General features: G+C 53.1%; 1 protein-coding gene across 7 annotated transcripts in view; it reads right to left on the bottom strand.

Annotated features, from left to right (window-relative positions):
• The window catches only part of PRKAG2 (protein kinase AMP-activated non-catalytic subunit gamma 2), a 252,372-nt gene that overhangs the window by 156,486 nt on the left and 76,229 nt on the right, over positions 1–19,657 (bottom strand). For 6 of the 7 annotated variants that reach the window (XM_032394363.1, XM_032394368.1, XM_032394364.1 and 3 more), the window contains one exon: positions 14,056–14,335. In XM_032394363.1, the coding sequence (XP_032250254.1) occupies positions 14,056–14,335 (280 nt within the window). Of the gene's footprint in view, positions 1–14,055; positions 14,336–14,578; positions 14,652–19,657 lie in introns of those variants that run through there. The other variant, XM_032394370.1, reaches the window with a different exon arrangement.

Here is a 19,657-nt window from a genome sequence, read left to right as displayed (position 1 = left end):
TTCTCTGTGCCCTAGAGGTTCCTGGCCAGAATGCCTTTGCAGGCATTCCACACTCATCCTGCGGGTTATGACCATCTACGGTGGTACCTTCCAAAGTGCACCCCCCAGCCCCGCCCCACCATGAAACCAGCTGTTGGGGCAGAGAAAGCATGCTTTTAGAAATGAGCACTGCATTGAAAATAGAATGCCTAGGCCAGGGTCAGTACTGTTCTTGAGAAATGGTTTTCAGTCGTATGTACACATGTGCTGGATTACAGCATAAAAAGTGTCTCTTGCTGGGGGTTGCAAAGACATTCCAAACGCCACTGCGATGAAGCTGCTCGCCTCATCGTCATGCCCCGAGCTGTAAGTTCCTCCCACTGGGCTGATGCAAACTCCCTGGGTGCCAGGGTCTGTCCTCCACCGTTTCCTCTTAGCCTGTTCTGCAGATACCACGGTCATGACCTTGAGTAGCCGTCGGTGTAATCAGAGTAGGTGGCTGTCCAGGTCAGCGATTTTCAATGCTTTCTTCTAGTAGGACAAAGATAACGTTCCAGTGCCTGGCGGGGCTGACTTCTGTCAGTAGTGGCCACTTGGTGTGAACCCCTGCCCATGTAGGACAAGATACCATTTTTTGCTCAGTGGGGGGGGGGGGGGGCAGCTGGCAAAATGCCACCCTATCCGAGCAGCCGAGAGCCATCCCTGCACAATTGTGGTGTTCTGGGAAGACAAGTGCTTCCAAAAAAGTCTGGTTTGGGTGCTAGAAATTCTCCCTTAGTTATACGCTCAATGTGTCAACAACCCCCAAAATATGTAATCTTTAGCTTCTATAACGCACATCTTAGTTTGAATACTTTTGTCAGACCCTTCCCAAAGTTAGTTTTGGTCTGAGGGTGGGGGGAAAGGATAAGGCACTGCAGCTCTCAGAGCTGGGAGGAAGAAGATGGAAAAGGGAGCTCCAGGGTCCCCAAAATGACTTTGCCCCTTTACGGAACAAGGACGGCCAGCCCATTCTCTGCAGGTTACAATAGCCTTCCATCCTTCCTCCAGACACACCTGCTCATCTGGATGCATCCTCAGCCCAGATCCCCGTGCTCTGCTCTCCTCGGGGAGAGGAGCAATCAGAAGCCTCGGGGGCTGCGTTGCTTAAGACTGTAAGTGGCACTGGGGCGGGGGGGGGGGGGAACCTGGAAGAATGTGGGGAATTAAGAGGCAAGCACATGAAACCTTAAACACACGATTTCCCCGCAGCCTGAAGGTAACAGAAGCATATCACAAGGGAACACAGACTGCAGATGCTGAAAATAACACTTATATTTCAGGGCTCTGGCAGACTGCTCAAGGCAAGCGTAGTCAGGTAAGGCTTTCTGGAGGTGGCAGGGCCCCAGGAGGTCTCAAAGGAGGTGGGAGGCCACCAAAAGCGATCTCCAGGTCTATTCCAGTGGACCCCAGCCGGTCCCCCACTCTCCCTGCCCAGTAGCCGACTCAGTCCGCCAGAGCGCAGGACATTCCCCCAGCGACAGGTGCTGATGGCTTTGCGGATCACTCCGTGAAAACCCGGAATCCTGGCCTGGCCTGCAAGGCCCCACCCACCTCTCTGACCTCACTGCCCTCTCCCCCACCCCCCACTCAGTTCTAGCCACTCCAACTAGCGGTGGCCCCTGCTCAGGACATTTGCATGGCTCCTCCCTCTGCTAGGCTCGGGGGGGGGGCCCCACACATCCGTCCGGCTGCACCACTCCCTGGCTCCGTCCCACACCCCCGCTCAGAGCCTCCATATCCCACGGTCTGGCCTAGAGCAGCACCCTCCAACCCTTACCCCTTTACCCCCGTTATTCTCGGTACCATGCAACATTTCTGTACACACAATACATATGGCTCATCCTCTCTCCTCCCTAGAAGGTAATCCCCACGAGGGCAGGAAGTCATTTGTTCCTGGCTGTGTCCCCAGGGCCTGGCAGGTTCTCATTAAATACTGACTGAACAGATGTAGTCAATGTGAGAAGACCGCCCCCCGCCCTTTAAAAGCCCTGGTGGGGCTGGTCAGGTGTGAGGTCCACCTGTCTGCTCGGTAACATCAGCTTTCTTCTGTTTGGGGCGTGCATCTGAAGGTGAACATTCCAAGCTGGAAAAACCAGGCAGGGACAGCAGGTCCTCTGGGCAGGGCCAACTTGCAGGGGCAGAAGGCTCAGCACGTGGGGCTATATCGCCCCCTAGTGGTCACTTGGCCACAGAGCCAGAAAAACGCCCCCACATTTTTCTATGGAAAATCAGGTTCAAATGAGCATTCAGGATATAGAGGCAAAAGGAGGGCACATATTAAACTCATCTTGTCTTGAATGTGGGAGAGATTTATTAATTTTTTAAATTAACATATATGTATTATTTGTTCCAGGGGTACGGGTCTGTGATTCATCAGTCTTACACAACACACAGCACTCACCATAGCTCATACCCTCCCCAATGTCCATCCCCCAGCCACCCCATCCCTCCCACCCCCATCACTCCAGCAACCCTCAGTTTGTTTCCTGAGATTAAGAGTCTCTAATGGTTTGTTTCCCTCCCTGCTTTTGTCTTGTTTCATTTTTCCCTCCCTTCCCCTAGGATCCTCTGCTTTGTTTGTCAAATTGAATATGGGAGAGATTTAATACGGACAGCCTTCATTCTGCTGCCGTTCTGGGGAGACCAGCTGCCCTGGGATTCTGGCTGAAGGGGAGGAAGCCAGCCCTTCAGAGCCTCTCCAGGCATTGACCACTACGTAGGAACTTTTCAAAAGGAAACTTTTCTTTTTAAAGGAAACCGTGGAATGAGTGGCACATAAAAAAAGTGAATTTACAGAAGGCAGAGCTCAGACCTAATGATCAGACCTTGCCAAAAGTCTGCCTGATAAGCTTGCTCACTCGCTTATTGACTTCATTGAGGGTGAGTCTGGTAGGAAAAAAAGCTGGGAACAGACATGTATAGTGTGGCTTTTGCTAATCTGCACCAAGCGTTCGCTATGTCTCAAGACCTCTGTACAGCTCTTCGCTGGCTTGGTCACGGTCCCCTTACGGGACTGCTCCTTCCCTCACCATCCTACACAAAACAGCACCCACCCCCATTGGCCCTTGTACCCTGCTGTTTTTCTTCATAGCGGGGGTGGGGGGGACTAAAGGCTGTCTGCGTGCCAATTCTCCTCCCTCCCCCAGCCCTCCATCTGGAATATTCTCAGTTAGCTCCTATAGCTTTGCTTTGGTTGCCCAATCTGGATGAATCTCACCTCTGTCACCAAAGAGATGCATATCAGCCAGGATGCTTTAATGGCATATAACAGAAAAATATAACTTAAAAGAGACTGAACGACAAGAATGTCTATTACCTAGAATACTGAGCTCAGTGATGCACCCGCACTGAGGATTACACTCCCACCTTCCTGCTCCACCATCTTGCATGTTGGCCATGGTTACAGGGAAACCACATCCTCACACCACAGTCCAAGTAAGGAGAGGGAGTTAGTCCTTGTGTATCTCTCTTTGTTGGGGGAGGTGCCTTTTCTTTGATCCCTCACGGAGTTCTCCTTATATTTTGTTAGCAAGACATAGGTGCCTGGTTTACCTCAAGGCCAGTAACCCCAAAGCCAGGCACTTCCCCAAATGGGAAAGGGATAATTCCAACTGATCTAGACCAGTAAGTCCTGCCCTGGGGTGGGTCCTGAATAAAACCAGGCTCTGTTATGAAGAAAGGTGGAGCAGCTATCAGATGGGATATCAGAGTCCGCCAACACCTGGTAAGGACAAAACCACGCACTGGAACTTTGGAGAAGGAAGGGCCAAGGGATGGGGGCAGAAAAGGTAAGACAAAGAGCCAAGGGCAGCACGGCCACCGGTCTGTGTCTCCAGAGCTAGAGATGATCTCAGCAACAGGCAGGAAAACATTTCTAAGACTGTATTTAATGGACAAAGGGGGCTTAGCTATCTGACAGTATTTACACAGATGTGCGCACATGCTCTAAAATATACACGTATGTGTAAGGACCAAACAGGTACAAGAAAGACTATGGTAGCTCCTCGGGGCTCCAGAGGCAGAGTTAATCCAGTGAGGTCGGAGGGGCCGATGGGTTCCTCTTAGGAAAGGGACGGGTCAAACTCTGCTTAGCACCCACCGTGCTCGGGGCAGACCAGCTCCCATGCACCAACGCCACCACTGAGCTTTGTGACCCTGAACGAGGCACTTGTGTCGGGGAGAAGCAGCTGCCCTGCAGGGGTGCCATGAGGCAGAAGCAGGCTGTGTGTGCAGACCTGAACTCGAGTCTACGCCAAGAGCTCAGTTAAACGCTGGGCGGCAGCAGGAAAGTCACGGCGCCTGCGCCACCCGAGGAAACGTGCTTCACGGTGCAAACAGGACATCTGCACACCAGCGATGCAAATCCCTGAACAGCCCAGAGGGGCCCAGATGGCTGACGCGGAGTGATGGCAGCTCTGGGGGGACAGACAGCCTTGTTGGGGCCATGAGGACAAACAGGTGTCCCCAGAGCAAAAACCCAGCCGTCTAATGGAGAACAGAAGCCAACACCCGAGATGGACACAGGCTCGTGTCCCTGCCCCTTACAACCCGTCCGTGCATTTCAGGAGGCCCCCCGGCGGCTCCTTGCCTCTCAGCCTGTAAATGCGTTCATCTCTCCTATCTTGAAGTAAACAGGCCAATCCAAAACTTCCCTTAACTCCAATCCGTCCACTTCCTACCAGTCTACCTCCATTTGCCAGGATAGGCTCAGCGAGGCCACAGCAAGAAATGAGCCCCAGGTTCTCAGTGGTTTGACATAAAAAGGGTTTCTTTTGCTCAGGTCGCCGTCCCACACAGGGAGGCAGCTGGCCCTGGGCTGCCCTCCCCACCGAGAAGCCAGATCTGGGCTGAATGCCTCCTGCATCCTCAGCACCGTGGTCCCAACCCAGCTACAGGGAGGGGGCGGGAGAAGCAGAGACGCGTACCACAGATGGGCTCCGGGCTCCACCACCCCTCGCTCCCCTTCCCTTCCAAGCCACACGCCTTGAAGGAAGACATCTCCGACTCAGCCCTCGGCCGGGTAACACGCTCTCCTTCCCTTCCCAGCTACCGAAACGGCTCTCTTGGAAATCACCCATGATTCTGAAGTCGGGCCACGAGGAACAGGCCTCAGGACGAGACTCCTTTTTCCCAGAGTGGGGGCATCTGAGTCATGTGGCAACTGCCCTCCCTGAAGGCGTTCTTGTGATGTCAAGATCTGGAGCCAAATCTGACGTGAACACCCGTTTCCTATCTGTGAGATGGCATCGCTGTCCCGTGGAAGGTCACGGCACCAAAGTACATCACAGTCTGCAGGTCAGAAGTCGGAGATCAAGGTGTCGGCAGGGCCCCACTCCCTCTGAAAGCTGTGGGGGTCCCTCCTTGCCCCTTCCAGCGTCCGGTCTTGCTGGCAACCCCAGGCACTCCTCGGGTCTAGACGCATCCCTCCACTCTCTGCCTTTGTCACACGGCTTCAGCCCCATCTTCTTATAAAACACTAATCATGTTGGATTTGGCGCCCGCCCTACTCTAGGATGACTTTATCTTAACTAGTTATATCTGTAGTGACTTTATTTTAATAAGGTCACATTCAGAGATACGGGGGTTAGAACCTCAACATACCTCTTTTGAGGGGACACAGGTAAACGCAGAAAAGTTATTATAAGGATTAAACGAACTGGTATATTTTTATAATCTACATAACAGGGTCTGAAATAGATTATTTACCTTACCTGATTCTCCAACGAGCCCTTGCCTGGTAACTTGACTTTGACTCCTACATGACCCCCATACCTCTGCCCCACTAACCTGCTGCTGCCTGTGACCCTCTGCAGCTGGATCCAGAGCCTTCCTAACACGGATGAATAAGTCACTCAGTAGCCTGCAGCCTAGTAATGTACCTCCAGGAACTATAATAAACAGCAATTTCAGACTCCATTTCAGCTCCTTCCTCTGTGACACCACGTGACAGTCCACAAAACAGAAAACTCAGCCCCCTCCCCCCCAGTCTTCTAGATAGATCACAAGATGCCATCATCAATTCTCACGCAAACTCAGCGTGAGGGTGAGGAAGGGGCTGGCTGTAGGCCTCCAGTCTCTGTTCTAGCATCACTGTTGGCAAAAAAGAGCATTTATCAGAATCCATCTCCTTTTAATGGGGGGCCCGAGGAGGGGGGGGGATGCAGAAAGACGCCTGTCAAAAGGAGAAATTCTGGAGTAAACCATAATAGGTGGGAAATTGGGAGGGTGGTGTGGAGGCAGGAAGTGAGGCCATTACAAAATTCACCTTCCAGGAAGTCCCTCCTCCCCCCAGGTGTCAGAAATGGTCTTTCTGACAAACCAGGTCTTCTCTGACTGAGGATGGCGAGTCGGGTCACAGCGGCCGCGGGCCCCTGCCTGTGAACACCTGGCAGCTGGTGTCCCAGGAGAAGGGGCCCCGGTCTCCGCCCCGTGTCTGTGCTGAGACTCTGCTGGCCACAGACTAGTCTCCCAGCCAAAGCCATTCAGAGGGGAGAGAAAAAGCCAATGATTCCCCCAAGAACCTGACGCTAACAGGACAGCTGGTGGAAAATGTGTTAGCAAAGCCGATGTCTGGCCGGCAATGCTCCGGGCCGGTTAAAAAGAGGAAAATGCTTCTGTGTCAGGGAAGAGTTACGGCCCAGACACCTCCCTGCCCCTCCTGGGACCTCCGACAACCGAACCATCCTGCACACTTGGACACCCCAAAGGTAAGCCCCAGGACAAGGGTGTCTCCAGGGCTAAGGCCAGAACCCCATTCTGTCCCCAGTGTTCTGGGGCTGGTACGTATGCTGAGTATCATCATGCCAGTTTAGACAGCCCCAGAGGGGGGAGGGAAAGGGACAGAAACTATATTAGCATCAACGCCTCTGTGGTTTGCGACTTAATGCATTTGACAAGCCAGGTGTCAACCCCTGGGGCCCCTCATTGGCCCTAACTTTGCTCAGAGTCCCTAAGTGGGACTCAAAGAAAAAGAAAAAAGAAGGATCCAAGGTGAAAAAAACCTTTATTAGGGAGTTTTATGCTCTGCCCTAGACTAGGAATTAAAGCAGAGAAACCTTTAACTATCCCCAAACCTCACACTGTGGATGGTGACATCACATCGGAAGAACAGTCCCTAGTGTGAGAGGGCAAAGAGAAGCGAGTTGGGAGCTGTGTGGCCAAATCAACGAGTCCAGGGCTCACTGTGGAGAAACCAGTGGGTGTCCTGCTGCACAGGAAGTCTGTGCCCCCACCCCCAAACTTTTAAAAGTAATTTACAGTTAATAAAAGCAGGGTCTCGTGGCTGTGCTTTAGCATTTCTATTATCATATCTTTATCCTAACTTTTGAGCCAAAACATTATTTGCCCAGAGATCCCTTTACCATAAGAAAATCCATCCTCAAAAGCCAAAGATTGCCCATCACTAAAAGCATCCAAAAGAATAGATAATGGTTCTGAAGGCAGCTCTTAAGACTTCCCCAAACGTGAGGAATTACTGTTCCTTGTTGTTGAAGGAGGGAGAGATTGTCCAGGGTATCATACAGGCTTCCTGGCTTCAAGATGACTGGCTTCCTCCCTGGTCCCACCTCGCTCAAGGAGTCCAAGGGGAGGGCAACCAAGCCTCATTCTCCCTGCTGTCACCCATGAGCACCCCGTATACATCGTGTCAATATGGGTGCAGAGGTGAGCTGCCTAACCGCCTTGTCAAATTTCCAGGGCCCTTCCCCAGGAGGAAGTAAACAGGACCTGATTTCTCTGGAGGTTGGTGGTCATTCAGAGGCTGAGCCATTAGCGCTCAGATACTCAATTTCATAATCAGAAAATCATTCTTCGGGATTAAGCCAAAACAAGGTCTTTGTTTCTGATGGAAATGTAAATACTCCCCCAAAGAAGCATCTCCCTTTAAACAAAATGCACACTTCCTTCTTCTCAGGAAGGCTTGGAAAGGAGCCTGGGAGATACAGTCTTGAATCCCAAGAAGAGAGGGGAACTCTTCTAAAAATGTCAGGGGGGGGCACCTGGGTAGCTCGGTCGGTTAAGATTCCGACTGCTGATCTCAGCTCAGGTCTTGATCTCAGGGTCGTGAGTTCAAGCCCTGCATTGGGCTCCAAAAAAGAATGTCAGGGGAGGTGAGAGATCTGGGCTAAGTTGTAATGACTAACAAAGAAGTGTTCATCGGGTGAGAGAATCCATTAGTTCTACAGTCCTCTGTCAAGTGGAGCATGGTATAGACCCCACATAACCGAATCTTGCCCAGTTTCAAAAGCATCATCAAGAAAAATGGAAGTTTATGTCCTCATAATTCAGAGCCTGCCTTGCTCCACAAAGGATTCAAGGCACTTTACACTTTACACCTGGTGGTGGGATTGGCTCAAGACTCCCGTGGGGCGCAGGACCTGAACGTCTGCAGACATGACCAGCTAGAAGCCCTCTACCATTTCGTTTGTCTGTCCTTTATCATTTCTGAGATAGTCGTGCTCACTCGAGCTGCCGGAACCTCTGGGTGAACGCTCGCAATGCCCTGGATTCAGAAGGAGCAGGGGCCCGAGCTTGAGAGCCGAGCAAAGTGGGTGGACTCAGGGCGAACCAAGGTACAGGGGTTGCTGGATGCCCCCCAGGTGCTGGGCACTGTTCTAGACACTGAGAAAAGAGCCTGGGACCGAACAGAGCCCCTCTGCTCGGAGAGCGTACATTCCGGTGGGGAAGGCAGCCAAGGGGACCAGTCAATTCACAGTAGCCTTGGTGGAGAAGCAGCATGTAATGTGCAGAACGCGTCATTTTGTGCAGACACCAGAGGAAGGCCCTGCTGAAGAGGAGGCGTTAAGAGGCAGGGTGGGAGCCTGGGGTGCGGCGGTCTTCCCCGAACACGGGAACGCCCCTCTAGATGTGTCCTTTCTCTCCTCCGTCCCTTCCCCTCTGTCCAACCCAGCGCAGTGACTGGGCTTCAGTCTCTGGTCTCGCTGCCAAAACTCCCACATCCAGCCCAGCTCAGATCCACCTTCTGGAGTCTTGCCTTCACTCACCTGACCACCCATCATGGACGTACACGTTCCTCCCTTGGAACGTTCCCTGCCTTTTCTCATATAGGCCATCCAGCTCTTCTCTACCCAGACCACCGTACTGACACTCTGAGCATCAAGCCTGCAAACTTCCAGCAACGGTGAGAAAGCTGTGAATGTTTACCTCGCATTTATGAACATATTTTTGCACCCTTTACAAAGGCCTGACACCCAAAGATTATGATATTTTTCCATTTGGAGGGACATTTGAATAACATATAAAGTTTTGCTCCACATGGAAATTATTTTGGTGTAAGGAATCTCCAGGGAAACCCTTCTCTTTTCCTTTCTCCTAAATGGCTTGCTGTTGCCCAACTATTCGCTTATATATTCCTAAAATCCACTCCTTCAAAGCAGAGTCTTCGCATCTGGGTTAAAAGTAGATTAGGGAGTTAGACCACCTGAGTTCAAATCTTGGTTCTACCACTTACCAGCTGTGTGGCCTTCGTTCCGTGACTTACCCTCTCTGTGGCTCAGTTTTTATTTTGATAAAAATGGTAAAAACGTAACTTTATAGAGTTTTGTACGAGGATTAAAACAATTGTCATGTATGATGTACTTAGGAGGCACGCAGTACAAGCACTTATCATTATTTATGATTGCTAGGCATAGTATTTGTAATTACAATGATTAGAAAGCAAAGTTTAGTGACATGACATTAAGCCATTCTTGAGGTGCTTGCCTTGCTGTCTGTCCAAAATTATCTTGTTATTATTTTTTAAAACTTTAATCTTATTGTTTGAGTTCATGAACATTCTGACCGGGCTTTCCTTTCCTCATCTCCAAAGGCAAGATCCAGTTCTAAAAAACCCTTCCGGAAGCTTCTACCGCCACATGAGCGCTTCAGACTTCTTGAGCTGCTAGACAAGGTCCAAACATTTCAGACTCTGCGGGCCAGATCCTGCTGTTGTAACACGAAGGCAGCCACAATCCAAAGAACCAAATCAGCATGACTGTTTCAATGAAGCTTTATTTATAAAAACAGGTGGCAGGTCAGATTTTGTCCCCAGGTTGTGGTTTGTCCACCACTGTATTAGAGGAAGAGGCAGAAGAGCAGATGATTGTTTTGGGTGGGGTAAGACCCTGACCATCAAGAGAAATAGGTTTGCTGCTACACAGTGGGGCTGGAGGGAGGATGATAAAAACCCAGAATCCCCACAACATGTCTCGAATCCACATGCCACTAGACCAGTAGACCAGAGGGAGTGAGAGACGGCAGCCACTCCACATCAGCAGGTCCTCCACGAGATAGATCCTTCTAGAACAAAGTTCTCTTTCCTGGGCCACGAACACCAGCCAGCCTAGGAAACTACAGGTCCCAAGACCAGATGTAGCATCTAGATCTATAACTCCCACCTGTATTCCCCTTCTTGTTCTCAGAGTGTCTGAAGACTGAATTATCTCCTTTTCCTTTTTTATGTCGCCTTGGAAGATGACTGTGCTCATAATTTCTATCGTCCTTCCTTTGCCCCTGATCATTGATAACGGTGTTTATCAAGCTCAACTATCAGCGCCACCTGAGGAGCTGCTGAACCTTTAGATTCTACGTCCACCATGTGGGCCCTAAGTCACACCGTAGAAAGACAGGCTGCAGACAGGACTCAAGGGGAAATGCGCATGGCCTTGAGAGTTGTGCTTACATCCTTAGTTGTGCCCGTGGGACGCAACGCAGGGTTGCCGCCTACTGAGGAAGCAGCGTGCACACTTACAAGTGTATGTAGGGTGACTGGACGGAGTCCCACGTGGTGTCTTTGTAAAAAGGGGCGCTGTGTACGCACACGCACGCTGGGCACTGGGAGAGTAGAGTGGGAGAGCTGCCTGCTGGGCTCTTCTCTGGGAACTTCCGGCCCATGTCCGGTGTGGGGGGTGGGGATCATCGGTCATTCTGCTCTTGCTATAGGATCTGCCCCTCCCCCCACAACCGACTGGTTCAGAGACCCTAACTGGGCTAATCAGATATCCTATAATGACTTTAGCATGGCAAGAGGAGAGACACAGAGATGAGGAATTGTCTGGATCTCATGGAAAGATCCATGCACTCTTGCTGCCAAGGCCACACAGCCGGCCTTGTTCCCTCCCTCCCTGAGTCCTGAGCAGTCAGCTCTTCTTTGAATTCTATAAATACCCCCAAATCCTTCCAATGAGTTGTCTTCCTTGTTTTTTTTTTTTTTTTAAAAAGTGGTATGAAAGTAAAGGCTGGGGACCAAAACTGGATTCAGAAATGAGGCTAGAGATGCACCCTTCACACCCCTTGTACAAAGGCAGCTCTGAGATGGCCAGCATGTAACAGAGCTGTGACGTGATCAGTGTCCACTGCAGACAAAACAACCCAATTGCTCACAAGTTCAGCTATTCTTGGGACCAAGGCTGGACAGGAATTGTCTCCCTGGGGCCTTGTGGAATGAACAATGTCTTTGTGATGCTCTACCAACGGACACAGCGGGTCTCACGGGCTGTTTCTCGTAAAGACCCTCCATGCAGACTGATGAGTGACATTACTCCCAGGCTCCATCATGTGAAATCAGTACTGGGGCAGCAGGGAGAAATATACAGTCTGGGGACCTTGATCCAGGAACTGATTCAAGTAGGAGGAAAAAGACGGCATGGCCTCCAAGCATGCCTCCTTTGAGCACACGTGTAGACCAAGTGGCAAGAAGCCCAGGTGATCCTCCTCCCAGGGAAGTAGGGCACCTCCCCTGGAAACAGACCTTCATTAATGACAGGCCTGGCAGGGTTGGCTTCCATTTGGGGAAAGCCAAGGTCCTGGACTCGATGGTTCAAGGGCAATAGCATGGGCAGTCACCTTGGGACCAGGCCTACTCTGGTGTGCATATCCCCTCCTGGGGAGCTTCTGTGGAGAAGCCAAGCACCCACCCCCACCTAATCAATGCTGTCTTCATGAGCAACCACAGCCAACCAGGGCCTTCCTGAGCTCAGTCTACAGCTGCCTGGCCAGATGGTAGGGAGGAGCCCTGACAAGCTTTCCTACTCCATAACATCTTAGAAGACAGACCTTTGAGACAGTATTTTCTGGCAAAGAACATCGAAGAGCCTTTTAAAATGCCCAACAGAAAAAGGCAGCATGGACTTCCACTTCCCAGGGAGCTGAAAGGCCGGCCCATCCTCACCAGCCAACATCCCACCCTCCCCGGCCCTATATCTTGGCTGCTCCTTTCTCCCTTCAGAAATGACCTTGGTCTTCACAGGCTGGCCACTCTACACCCACAAATCCTCTCCATCCCCAGCCCATGACGTGACCTGTCCATCTTGGCTTTTCCTATATAACCCGTGTACTGGCATTGACGGGGTCCCCCCAATTCATGCCTTTCCAGGAGCCTCAGAATGTGACCTTTTTGAAAGGAGGGTCATTGCAGACGTAATTCATTAAGATGAGATGAAATCATACTAGAGTCGGATGGTCTGTTAACCCAAGATTTAGCTCTTACAAGAAGAGGAGCAGAAACCCAAAGACACAGACACACGAGGGAAAGATGCCCTGTGAGGACAGAGGGAGAGACAGGGTTTGGAATGATGCTTCTCTAAGCCAACGGGCATCAAGGGTTGCTGGCACCGCCAGAAGCCCAGAGGAAGACACGGAACAGATTCTTCCCGAGACCCTTCAGAGGGAGCACCACCCTAGTGACATCTTGAATTTGGACTTCTGGCCTCCAGAAATGTGAAGGTATAAATTTCTGTTGTTCAAACCACCCAGTTGTTACGGCAGCTCTGGGAGGCTAATACAACCTAATTCTGTTATAACCAACACAGGCGTGATGCCGCCGTTGAAGAAACAAGATATCCTGATGTAGATCTGCCTGCCGTCCCCTCCTCTTAGAGGATATTTGAGAGTTTCAGGATCTCTGTCAAGGAAGCTGGGGATGCTCTCTAGAGCATTAGGACGTCAGTGTCCGGACACGCCCCTCCCTACTGGGCTTTGTATACATAATTCCCAACTGCATGTCACTCAGTAATGTTTGCTGGAGGGCCACTCTGTCCCATGACACTTGTGCATTTACGCTTAGGTCCAGTCATTGAGGGGGATGACGTTAGGGGTACTAGCAACAATACCTTACACCACACAAAAAGGAAAAGAGCCCCCCACCCTTTCCTTCTAAGTCACGGAGACTGAATTTGCACTCTGTGCCTTGGCCGTGCCGATCAAGTGCTGCTTTATTCTGCAGGTCCTAAACGTACATGCAATCTGGAAACAAAGGAAGACGACCGCACACCTCTGATGCCCAAGGGCAAGTTTGTTTTCCAAATCACTGCCGTCCCAAATAGGAGCTTTCTGCGTCATCAGAAAGACTCAGAAGGCATGGGGAGATGCCTAAGACACGGGGAAGGAGAAAATCAACTCCATCTACTTTATGGTTTGCCTCTTATACTTCCGGTTATGATCAACAGTGCTCCCAACTGAGAGTATTTTATCTTTAGGTCACAGATACTCATGAGCCTAAAGAACTCTCTTCTAAACCCACATTCCCTTCCCTTGTTTCTCTAGTAAATCAACCCTAGCTGCCCAGCGCCCCAAACAGAAAGTCAGGATCTGCCAGAAACAGGTCCATTCAAACCCCGCAAAACCATGCCACAAGTAGCGAGGGCCACGTCTGGCATAGCAAACCAAGGTCTGGGCCCTCTGGCCCCAGGTATGCGCCAAAGCTTAGCTTGCTGCCGCTACTGATTTCAGGGAAGGCTATGGGCCCAGGTTTCATGTGGCTGTCCTTACAAGTCACACTGTGAGTGTTGCGATGTTTGCAGTTACCCCTATACCGACCGCTTCGTGTAGGAAGAAAGCGACGGGGGAAACCAACCATGTTCTGGAGAGACAGCTGTCCTTGGGGGAGCAGACAAGACACATGCACTCAGCACCGAGTCACAAATCACCAATAGCCACCTGGCCAGCCCGGGCGCCCTGCAAATGGCACCATGGCCCACTGGCCCTAGAAGGTCCCCAGCAGCCCAGCACCCACCTGAAACAATAGCATCAATGTCTTACTTTTTCTGGAGCGGGAGAAGAACCTGATGCCCCCGGGTGAGGTAGACGGGTTGGAGTTGGGGGAAGATTCTTTGGATGAAGAGCGAAAGATCCCACTGAAGCTCATTCGGCGTGGGGAGCGGGGTGGGGACTCCTGGTAGGAGAACGGGAACACGGTTTTGGGAGAGCCAGGGCTGGTCTTGGGCCTCACGGGAGCAGACACGGGGCTGGAGGGCCGGTGCTGGGGGCCTCTAGAGAAGAACCCTTTGGAGGGGCTGCCCGAGCTGCAGGGGCTGTCCACCTGGGGAAAGACAGACAAACGGATGGGTCATTCCGAGCACAGGCACTCAGCCCTCAGCCCTGAACGGATCTGTCCCTCCCAACGTTCTCTATCATCAGGCTGCTCCTCCAAGGCACCCTGCCCCAGAAACAGCCCTGAGTTCTTGTACAAACATAGGTGGCCGCCCTGTGGTCTGGAGGAAAGCACCTGACCCAAGGATGGCCCATCCACAGGCTCCTCAGCACCACCCAGAGGCCCACTGACCTCCGTCGCCAGCTCTCTAGAAAGAGGTTCCTGGAGCGGAGGGGAGGACGGGAAAGGTAGCAAGATGGCTCGAGACGATGCATCCTCTCTGTAGGTCTGTCCCCTGGCCTTTACTTCTTAAAACCCGACATTTTTCTTTCTCGAGGTCTTACTACACTGGCGTGATGTTCTCTTGGCCCTCATTGAAGGAGGAAATGGGCATCTGAAACCCAGTGGCCCTGGGGCTCCGGCCTGAGGTGACCTGGCGCTAGGCAGCATGTATTTTCCCCTCCAAGCTCCTGTGGCATTGGGACGACAAGGGGTTGCTGACAGAGCTCAGGAAGAAAGTGAACAAGGCCCAAAACCTTGGAGGCACACTTCATTGGTGACATGACCTTGACGGTTTGAGAAACCTCTGGACTCCGTCTATAACTTTAAGCCGAGGCACACAGCTCACAGACTTTGAGGAATAGCGCATGTGTCCTGCTGGGGGGCTCAGGGGCTGGCACCTGCAGCCTGAGGGGAAGGGTTTGACCCCAGCTCACCCCTCCCTGGGCCATCCCGAGTCACTTAGTCTCGCTGTGCCTCAGTTTCCTTACCTGTAAGACCAGGTGTCGTGCCCACCCCTGACGCACAGGAACCATACTCTGCACGTGCAGCTGCCATGGCAAACTTGCAACACAGGATCCAGAAGGATCTCAGGGCCTACCTGAGCCCACAGAAGGAAAGAACAGCGGCTTGTCTGCAGGGCTCATGGGGCACAGAGGAGGCCGGGCAGGGAAGCAGCCAGCACGCTGAGACCCTGGGATGCCACATGGCAGGTGGCCACAGGTGAGCCCACGCGCCCAGGGGCAGCATCTGTGCGGCTCTGGCCTCTGTCTGCACGGGGTGCCTGTGGGGGGCCCAGGGCCCCTGTGAGCTGTCCCACCACCAGAGGGCACCCCAAACTGGGCTTGCGGCTCCTTCCAGGAGGCTGTGCCCTCGTGGGGACCCCTTCGGTGACGCTCAATCACAAGTCACTTCTCCCTGCAACTCCCCACCCTATGCTAAAGGGCCCGTGTGGCCACATGGGGGGTGCACAGGCTGGCCCCGTGCCAGTCCCTTGGGCGAGTGAGTTTCCAAGCCGGGGGCCGTGCACAACAGCCACATCACGAAAGCACGTCTCCTTCTAGAGAGGCTAAGTTTTTCGTTATCCATTTAATATGAAAAGCATTTAATCCTCTGATCCCTGTCCTCAGAGCTCCGGGTCTTGCCACTCTCCCCCCTACCTATGGGACTCAGGCTTTCTGGAGTTTTTCTGAACCCCAAGGAGAAGCTCTCCAGGCAGTAGATGTGCCTGTGGACGTGGGAGGTGGGGGCGGGGGCAGGGAACAGCACACAAGGGATGGAAAATGACCCTACGGCACACAAGCAAGGAGTCTGGACACAGGGACTGGAGTTGGAATCCCGGCTCAGTTTCCGGCAGTGTGGACAAGTGACTTAAGCTTCAGGGTCCTCCTCCATCCAGTGGGGCTACGAGGCCGACTCACAGGGTCTGTGGTTGACGGGATCTACGACAGGGAAGCATCTGGTACACTTTCTGGCACACGGTAAGTCGTCCATGCGTATTTGATCCATGCTCCTCGTCACGAATTTGAAAGGAATAGTTGCTTGATATTCGTGGAAGGTCAGGGAGGCCGGGGCGAGTTATGGAAGGACGCCACATGTGGTGTAAGAACCTCACTCTTCTTTGAGGCTTTTTAGCAAGGGAGCGGCATAGTCAGATTCGTGCAGGGCAGACCATCTGGTAGCCTCTCCCATCACTCGCCAAGTGCCACTAGCCCGAAGCCAGGAGAAGGGGCCAGCTGGAGGCAGGGTGAAGGTCACAAAGCTGGTAAGTGGCGGCATGGGACTTCAGGGCCCATGGCCTTAACCCTTACACCATATCCCTCCCGAGAGCGGGAGAAATAGCTGGGAGGGAGAGCAGCCTGGCAGATGCAAAATGGAGTCAAGATCAAGTCTGAGGGCAGAGGCAGAAAGTCACGTTTAGGAACTACTTGCAAGGCTAACCCCACAGGGGAGCCCAGTGTTTGCCATGTTCTGCACAGTGCTGGGAGCTCTGCAGGGAGAAGGGAGGACCGTGGAGCAAGTGCTCGTGTTCGAGTCTGGTGGGGGACAAGACGGAGGATGGCAGGCCAGGCGTTGCTGCCATGAGCACGAAGCCAAGGAAGAAAGGGTGACCTGGACAGAGTCAGAGAAGACCTGAAAGCTGATGGGCTTTGGACAGGCTGATGGGCAGAGAGCAACCAGAGCCTGAGAAGGAGGAGACAGAACGGGAAGCACAGAGAGCCACTTTCTTGGGCTGCCACAGATGGGTGGGGCCAAACGCCACCGGGGAGCCAGTCACAGAGGGCCTGAGTGCTGGCTTGAACCTCCTTCAATAAACCAGGGGGAACTCTAGGGTTCTCCTGCCTGGGAGTCCATTCTGTACTGAGACTTCCAGGCCAACTGGGTCAGGCACTGAGGAGGGAACCCACAGAAAGTAGACCTTCCCCATAAAAGACCAAATAACGGTAGACATGGCCTGGCTTAGCCTTCTCCTATGGGGGGGACCGAGAGAGCCTAATCATGCTCCCCAGCAGTGGGAAAACGAGATGGCCAAGCATGCCCACCATCTGCTCCCCGCCCACTGGGTGGGGGTGATGCCGATCTGGGTGCCAACAGAAGCTGCCAGGGACAGGGCCTCGGCTCATGCCTATTAGCAAGCTGCGATCAAACAGAACTTTGATAAATGTCATTGGATGGTTCCCTGCATTGGGATGAACAAAAGGGCCCAGAGACCCCCAAATGGGTGCGGGCTGTGCAGGGGCTAATGGGGGGCGATCTGGAGATCCTGGCATTGACCTTCCCCCAGAGGCTGGCCTGGGAAAACGCACACCTCAGCTGTGCGGGCTCAAGGGGACCAGAAGCTCCTCACAGACACACAGTATGTGAAAAAGAGCTGCCGCCTCGGGGGGCAGGGGCAGCACAGACAGGGGCAAAGTGAGGGGGCCTGGGAGATTGCATGAACTGATATTATGGAACGCCAGGCTGGGGTCCTGGAGCAGTCAGGGACACCTGTGAAGGGGAGCCCAGGTGGGGCCATCTGTCTCACCACGTGTGGGCTCCTGGGACGCAGAGGGGGCTGCCAAGCATCTAACTGTTCCCACACATCTGTGCCCGAGGATCCTAGCGGCACCTCCCGCCCTCTTTGGCCGCCCACATCACGTCCGCAGAAAGGGCTAGCTGTCGGGAGAACCTAACCCACATTCCCCTTCACAGGGGTGTTTACATTTCGATCTGGATTGTGAAGACGAAAGGATGGAATTTGGCAGGGGAAGAGGGCCGCCCTTCCAAGGCAGTTTGGAAATTCTTCTCAGTAGTGGCCAAACTCTGCCTTTCAAAAAGACCGGCCCTATGTCTATATAATTTGAGGTCACTGGGGTCTAATGGAAAGGAGAATTGCCAAGGTTCAAGGGTCAGGAGGAGGGAAGGCCTGCCCTCTGGGGATGGGGCAGGGGTGGGTGTGGGGAGGCCAAGGGAAGGCCACGGGCAGCAAGGTCAGTGGGAATCCCAAGCATCCCCGCCCTGTCCACTTGCATCCAGCATGGTTTTCATCCGAGGCCTGTCTCCAGGTTGTGTTGGGGAGAAGCGCCTTCCCAGCTAACCAGGCACTTAGGTGCCCCCCATCTCCTGTGTTGGTCAGACCCTCTGGAACAATTCCCTGCCTTCTCAGGCGTTCACACCCTCCTTTCCCACGAGGCCACAGGCTAGCGAGGCCCACGTCCTACACATCACCATCACCAATGTCCTGCAGCATTCCAAGGATACAGTAAACCCTCCAAGGTCCCTCTCCGGCTCTGGAGTCACTCATTTGTGACAGTGATTTTGCTATGGGAGCCCCCAAAGTGGGGGCCGGTGGGGCTGGATGAAGCCCCCGTCCTCACTGTGGGTCTTTACTGCGTTCACAGTTCTGCCTTAGGTTTTCACTTGAAAGAAGGGCTTCGCGGAGTCAAACCCTTGGAAGCGGCCAGCCTGCGAGGAGGAAGAGCCCACCCTGCAGCCTCAGACCTTGCCCCGCTGGGCTGGGAGCTCTGCAGCTCCTTCCTGAGGACATCCTCTGAGCACCATCTCGGGTTGGGCCACAGTGACTGCTCATCAGGTCACTTGCTCATTCAGGACCGGGAGCTGAGGCCAATGGAAACCCACAGGTCTAAACCACTATGTTGCCTTAATTGTGTGCAATTCAGAATGCTTAGAGAACAGGCTAGCTTTTCCAGCACTGGAGCTCCTGCCCCAACCCCAGGCTGGCAGTACCCAGAGCCAAAGAATTGTGTGGCTCTGTATCTCCACTCTCAGTCACTGCTCACGGCACCCAGGAGGCTAGCCCCCTCCGGAAGCCACCTCCCACCAGGCTGTGGGTAATGGGGCCCAGGAAGGACTTGCCACCCAGCTCTCTGTGCACCCCCTCAGTCTTGACTGCAGGCTGCCTTGACCTCCCCTTTCTCACCATGCCCAAAGACCCTTACAGGATACACACTCTTCCTCGGCTGCCTGACCCTACATGGCCACCAGCCTTATTAAGTTGCTGACCAGCCAGTGGGGGAGGGGAGGCAGTGAGCTAAAGAGAGGCAAGGAAAAGTGGCATGGAGACCAAAGGGAAGGAAGGCCTGGAGCAGGGTGAGGGTGGGGCATGGCAGGTGGAAGGAACTCCTGTCCAGGATGCGACAAGCTGAAAGCCTCGGATGGTCTCCAAATCTCCCATTTACTGCTACTTTTAGCCTCTTCTCTTGGCTTATTGTTGATCTTCCACATTACCTCTGCCTACTTTGGGGAGCCTAGGGGGCCATGGCTGAACCCAGATGGAGAAGAAGAGAAAGGAGCAAAGCCCAAGAGGCTCTCAAATTAGACAGCCAGCAGGTATGAGGGGCATGGCCATGTGAGGTGGGTGCACCAGTGGGTAAGCAGGTGGGAGTGCAAGTAGCAGCACAGGTGGATCAGCAGGTGGGAGCACAGGTGCATGTGCAGGTGGGAGCAGGTGGATGAGCAGGTGGGAGCACAGGTGGATGAGCAGATGGGAGC

The sequence above is a fragment of the Phoca vitulina genome, unplaced genomic scaffold, assembly GCF_004348235.1.
Source record: "Phoca vitulina isolate PV1807 unplaced genomic scaffold, GSC_HSeal_1.0 scaffold80, whole genome shotgun sequence".
NCBI classification, from domain to species: Eukaryota; Metazoa; Chordata; class Mammalia; order Carnivora; family Phocidae; genus Phoca; species Phoca vitulina.
The sequence above is the reverse complement of the archived record's forward strand: the minus strand, read 5'-3'. Positions and strand labels throughout refer to the sequence as shown.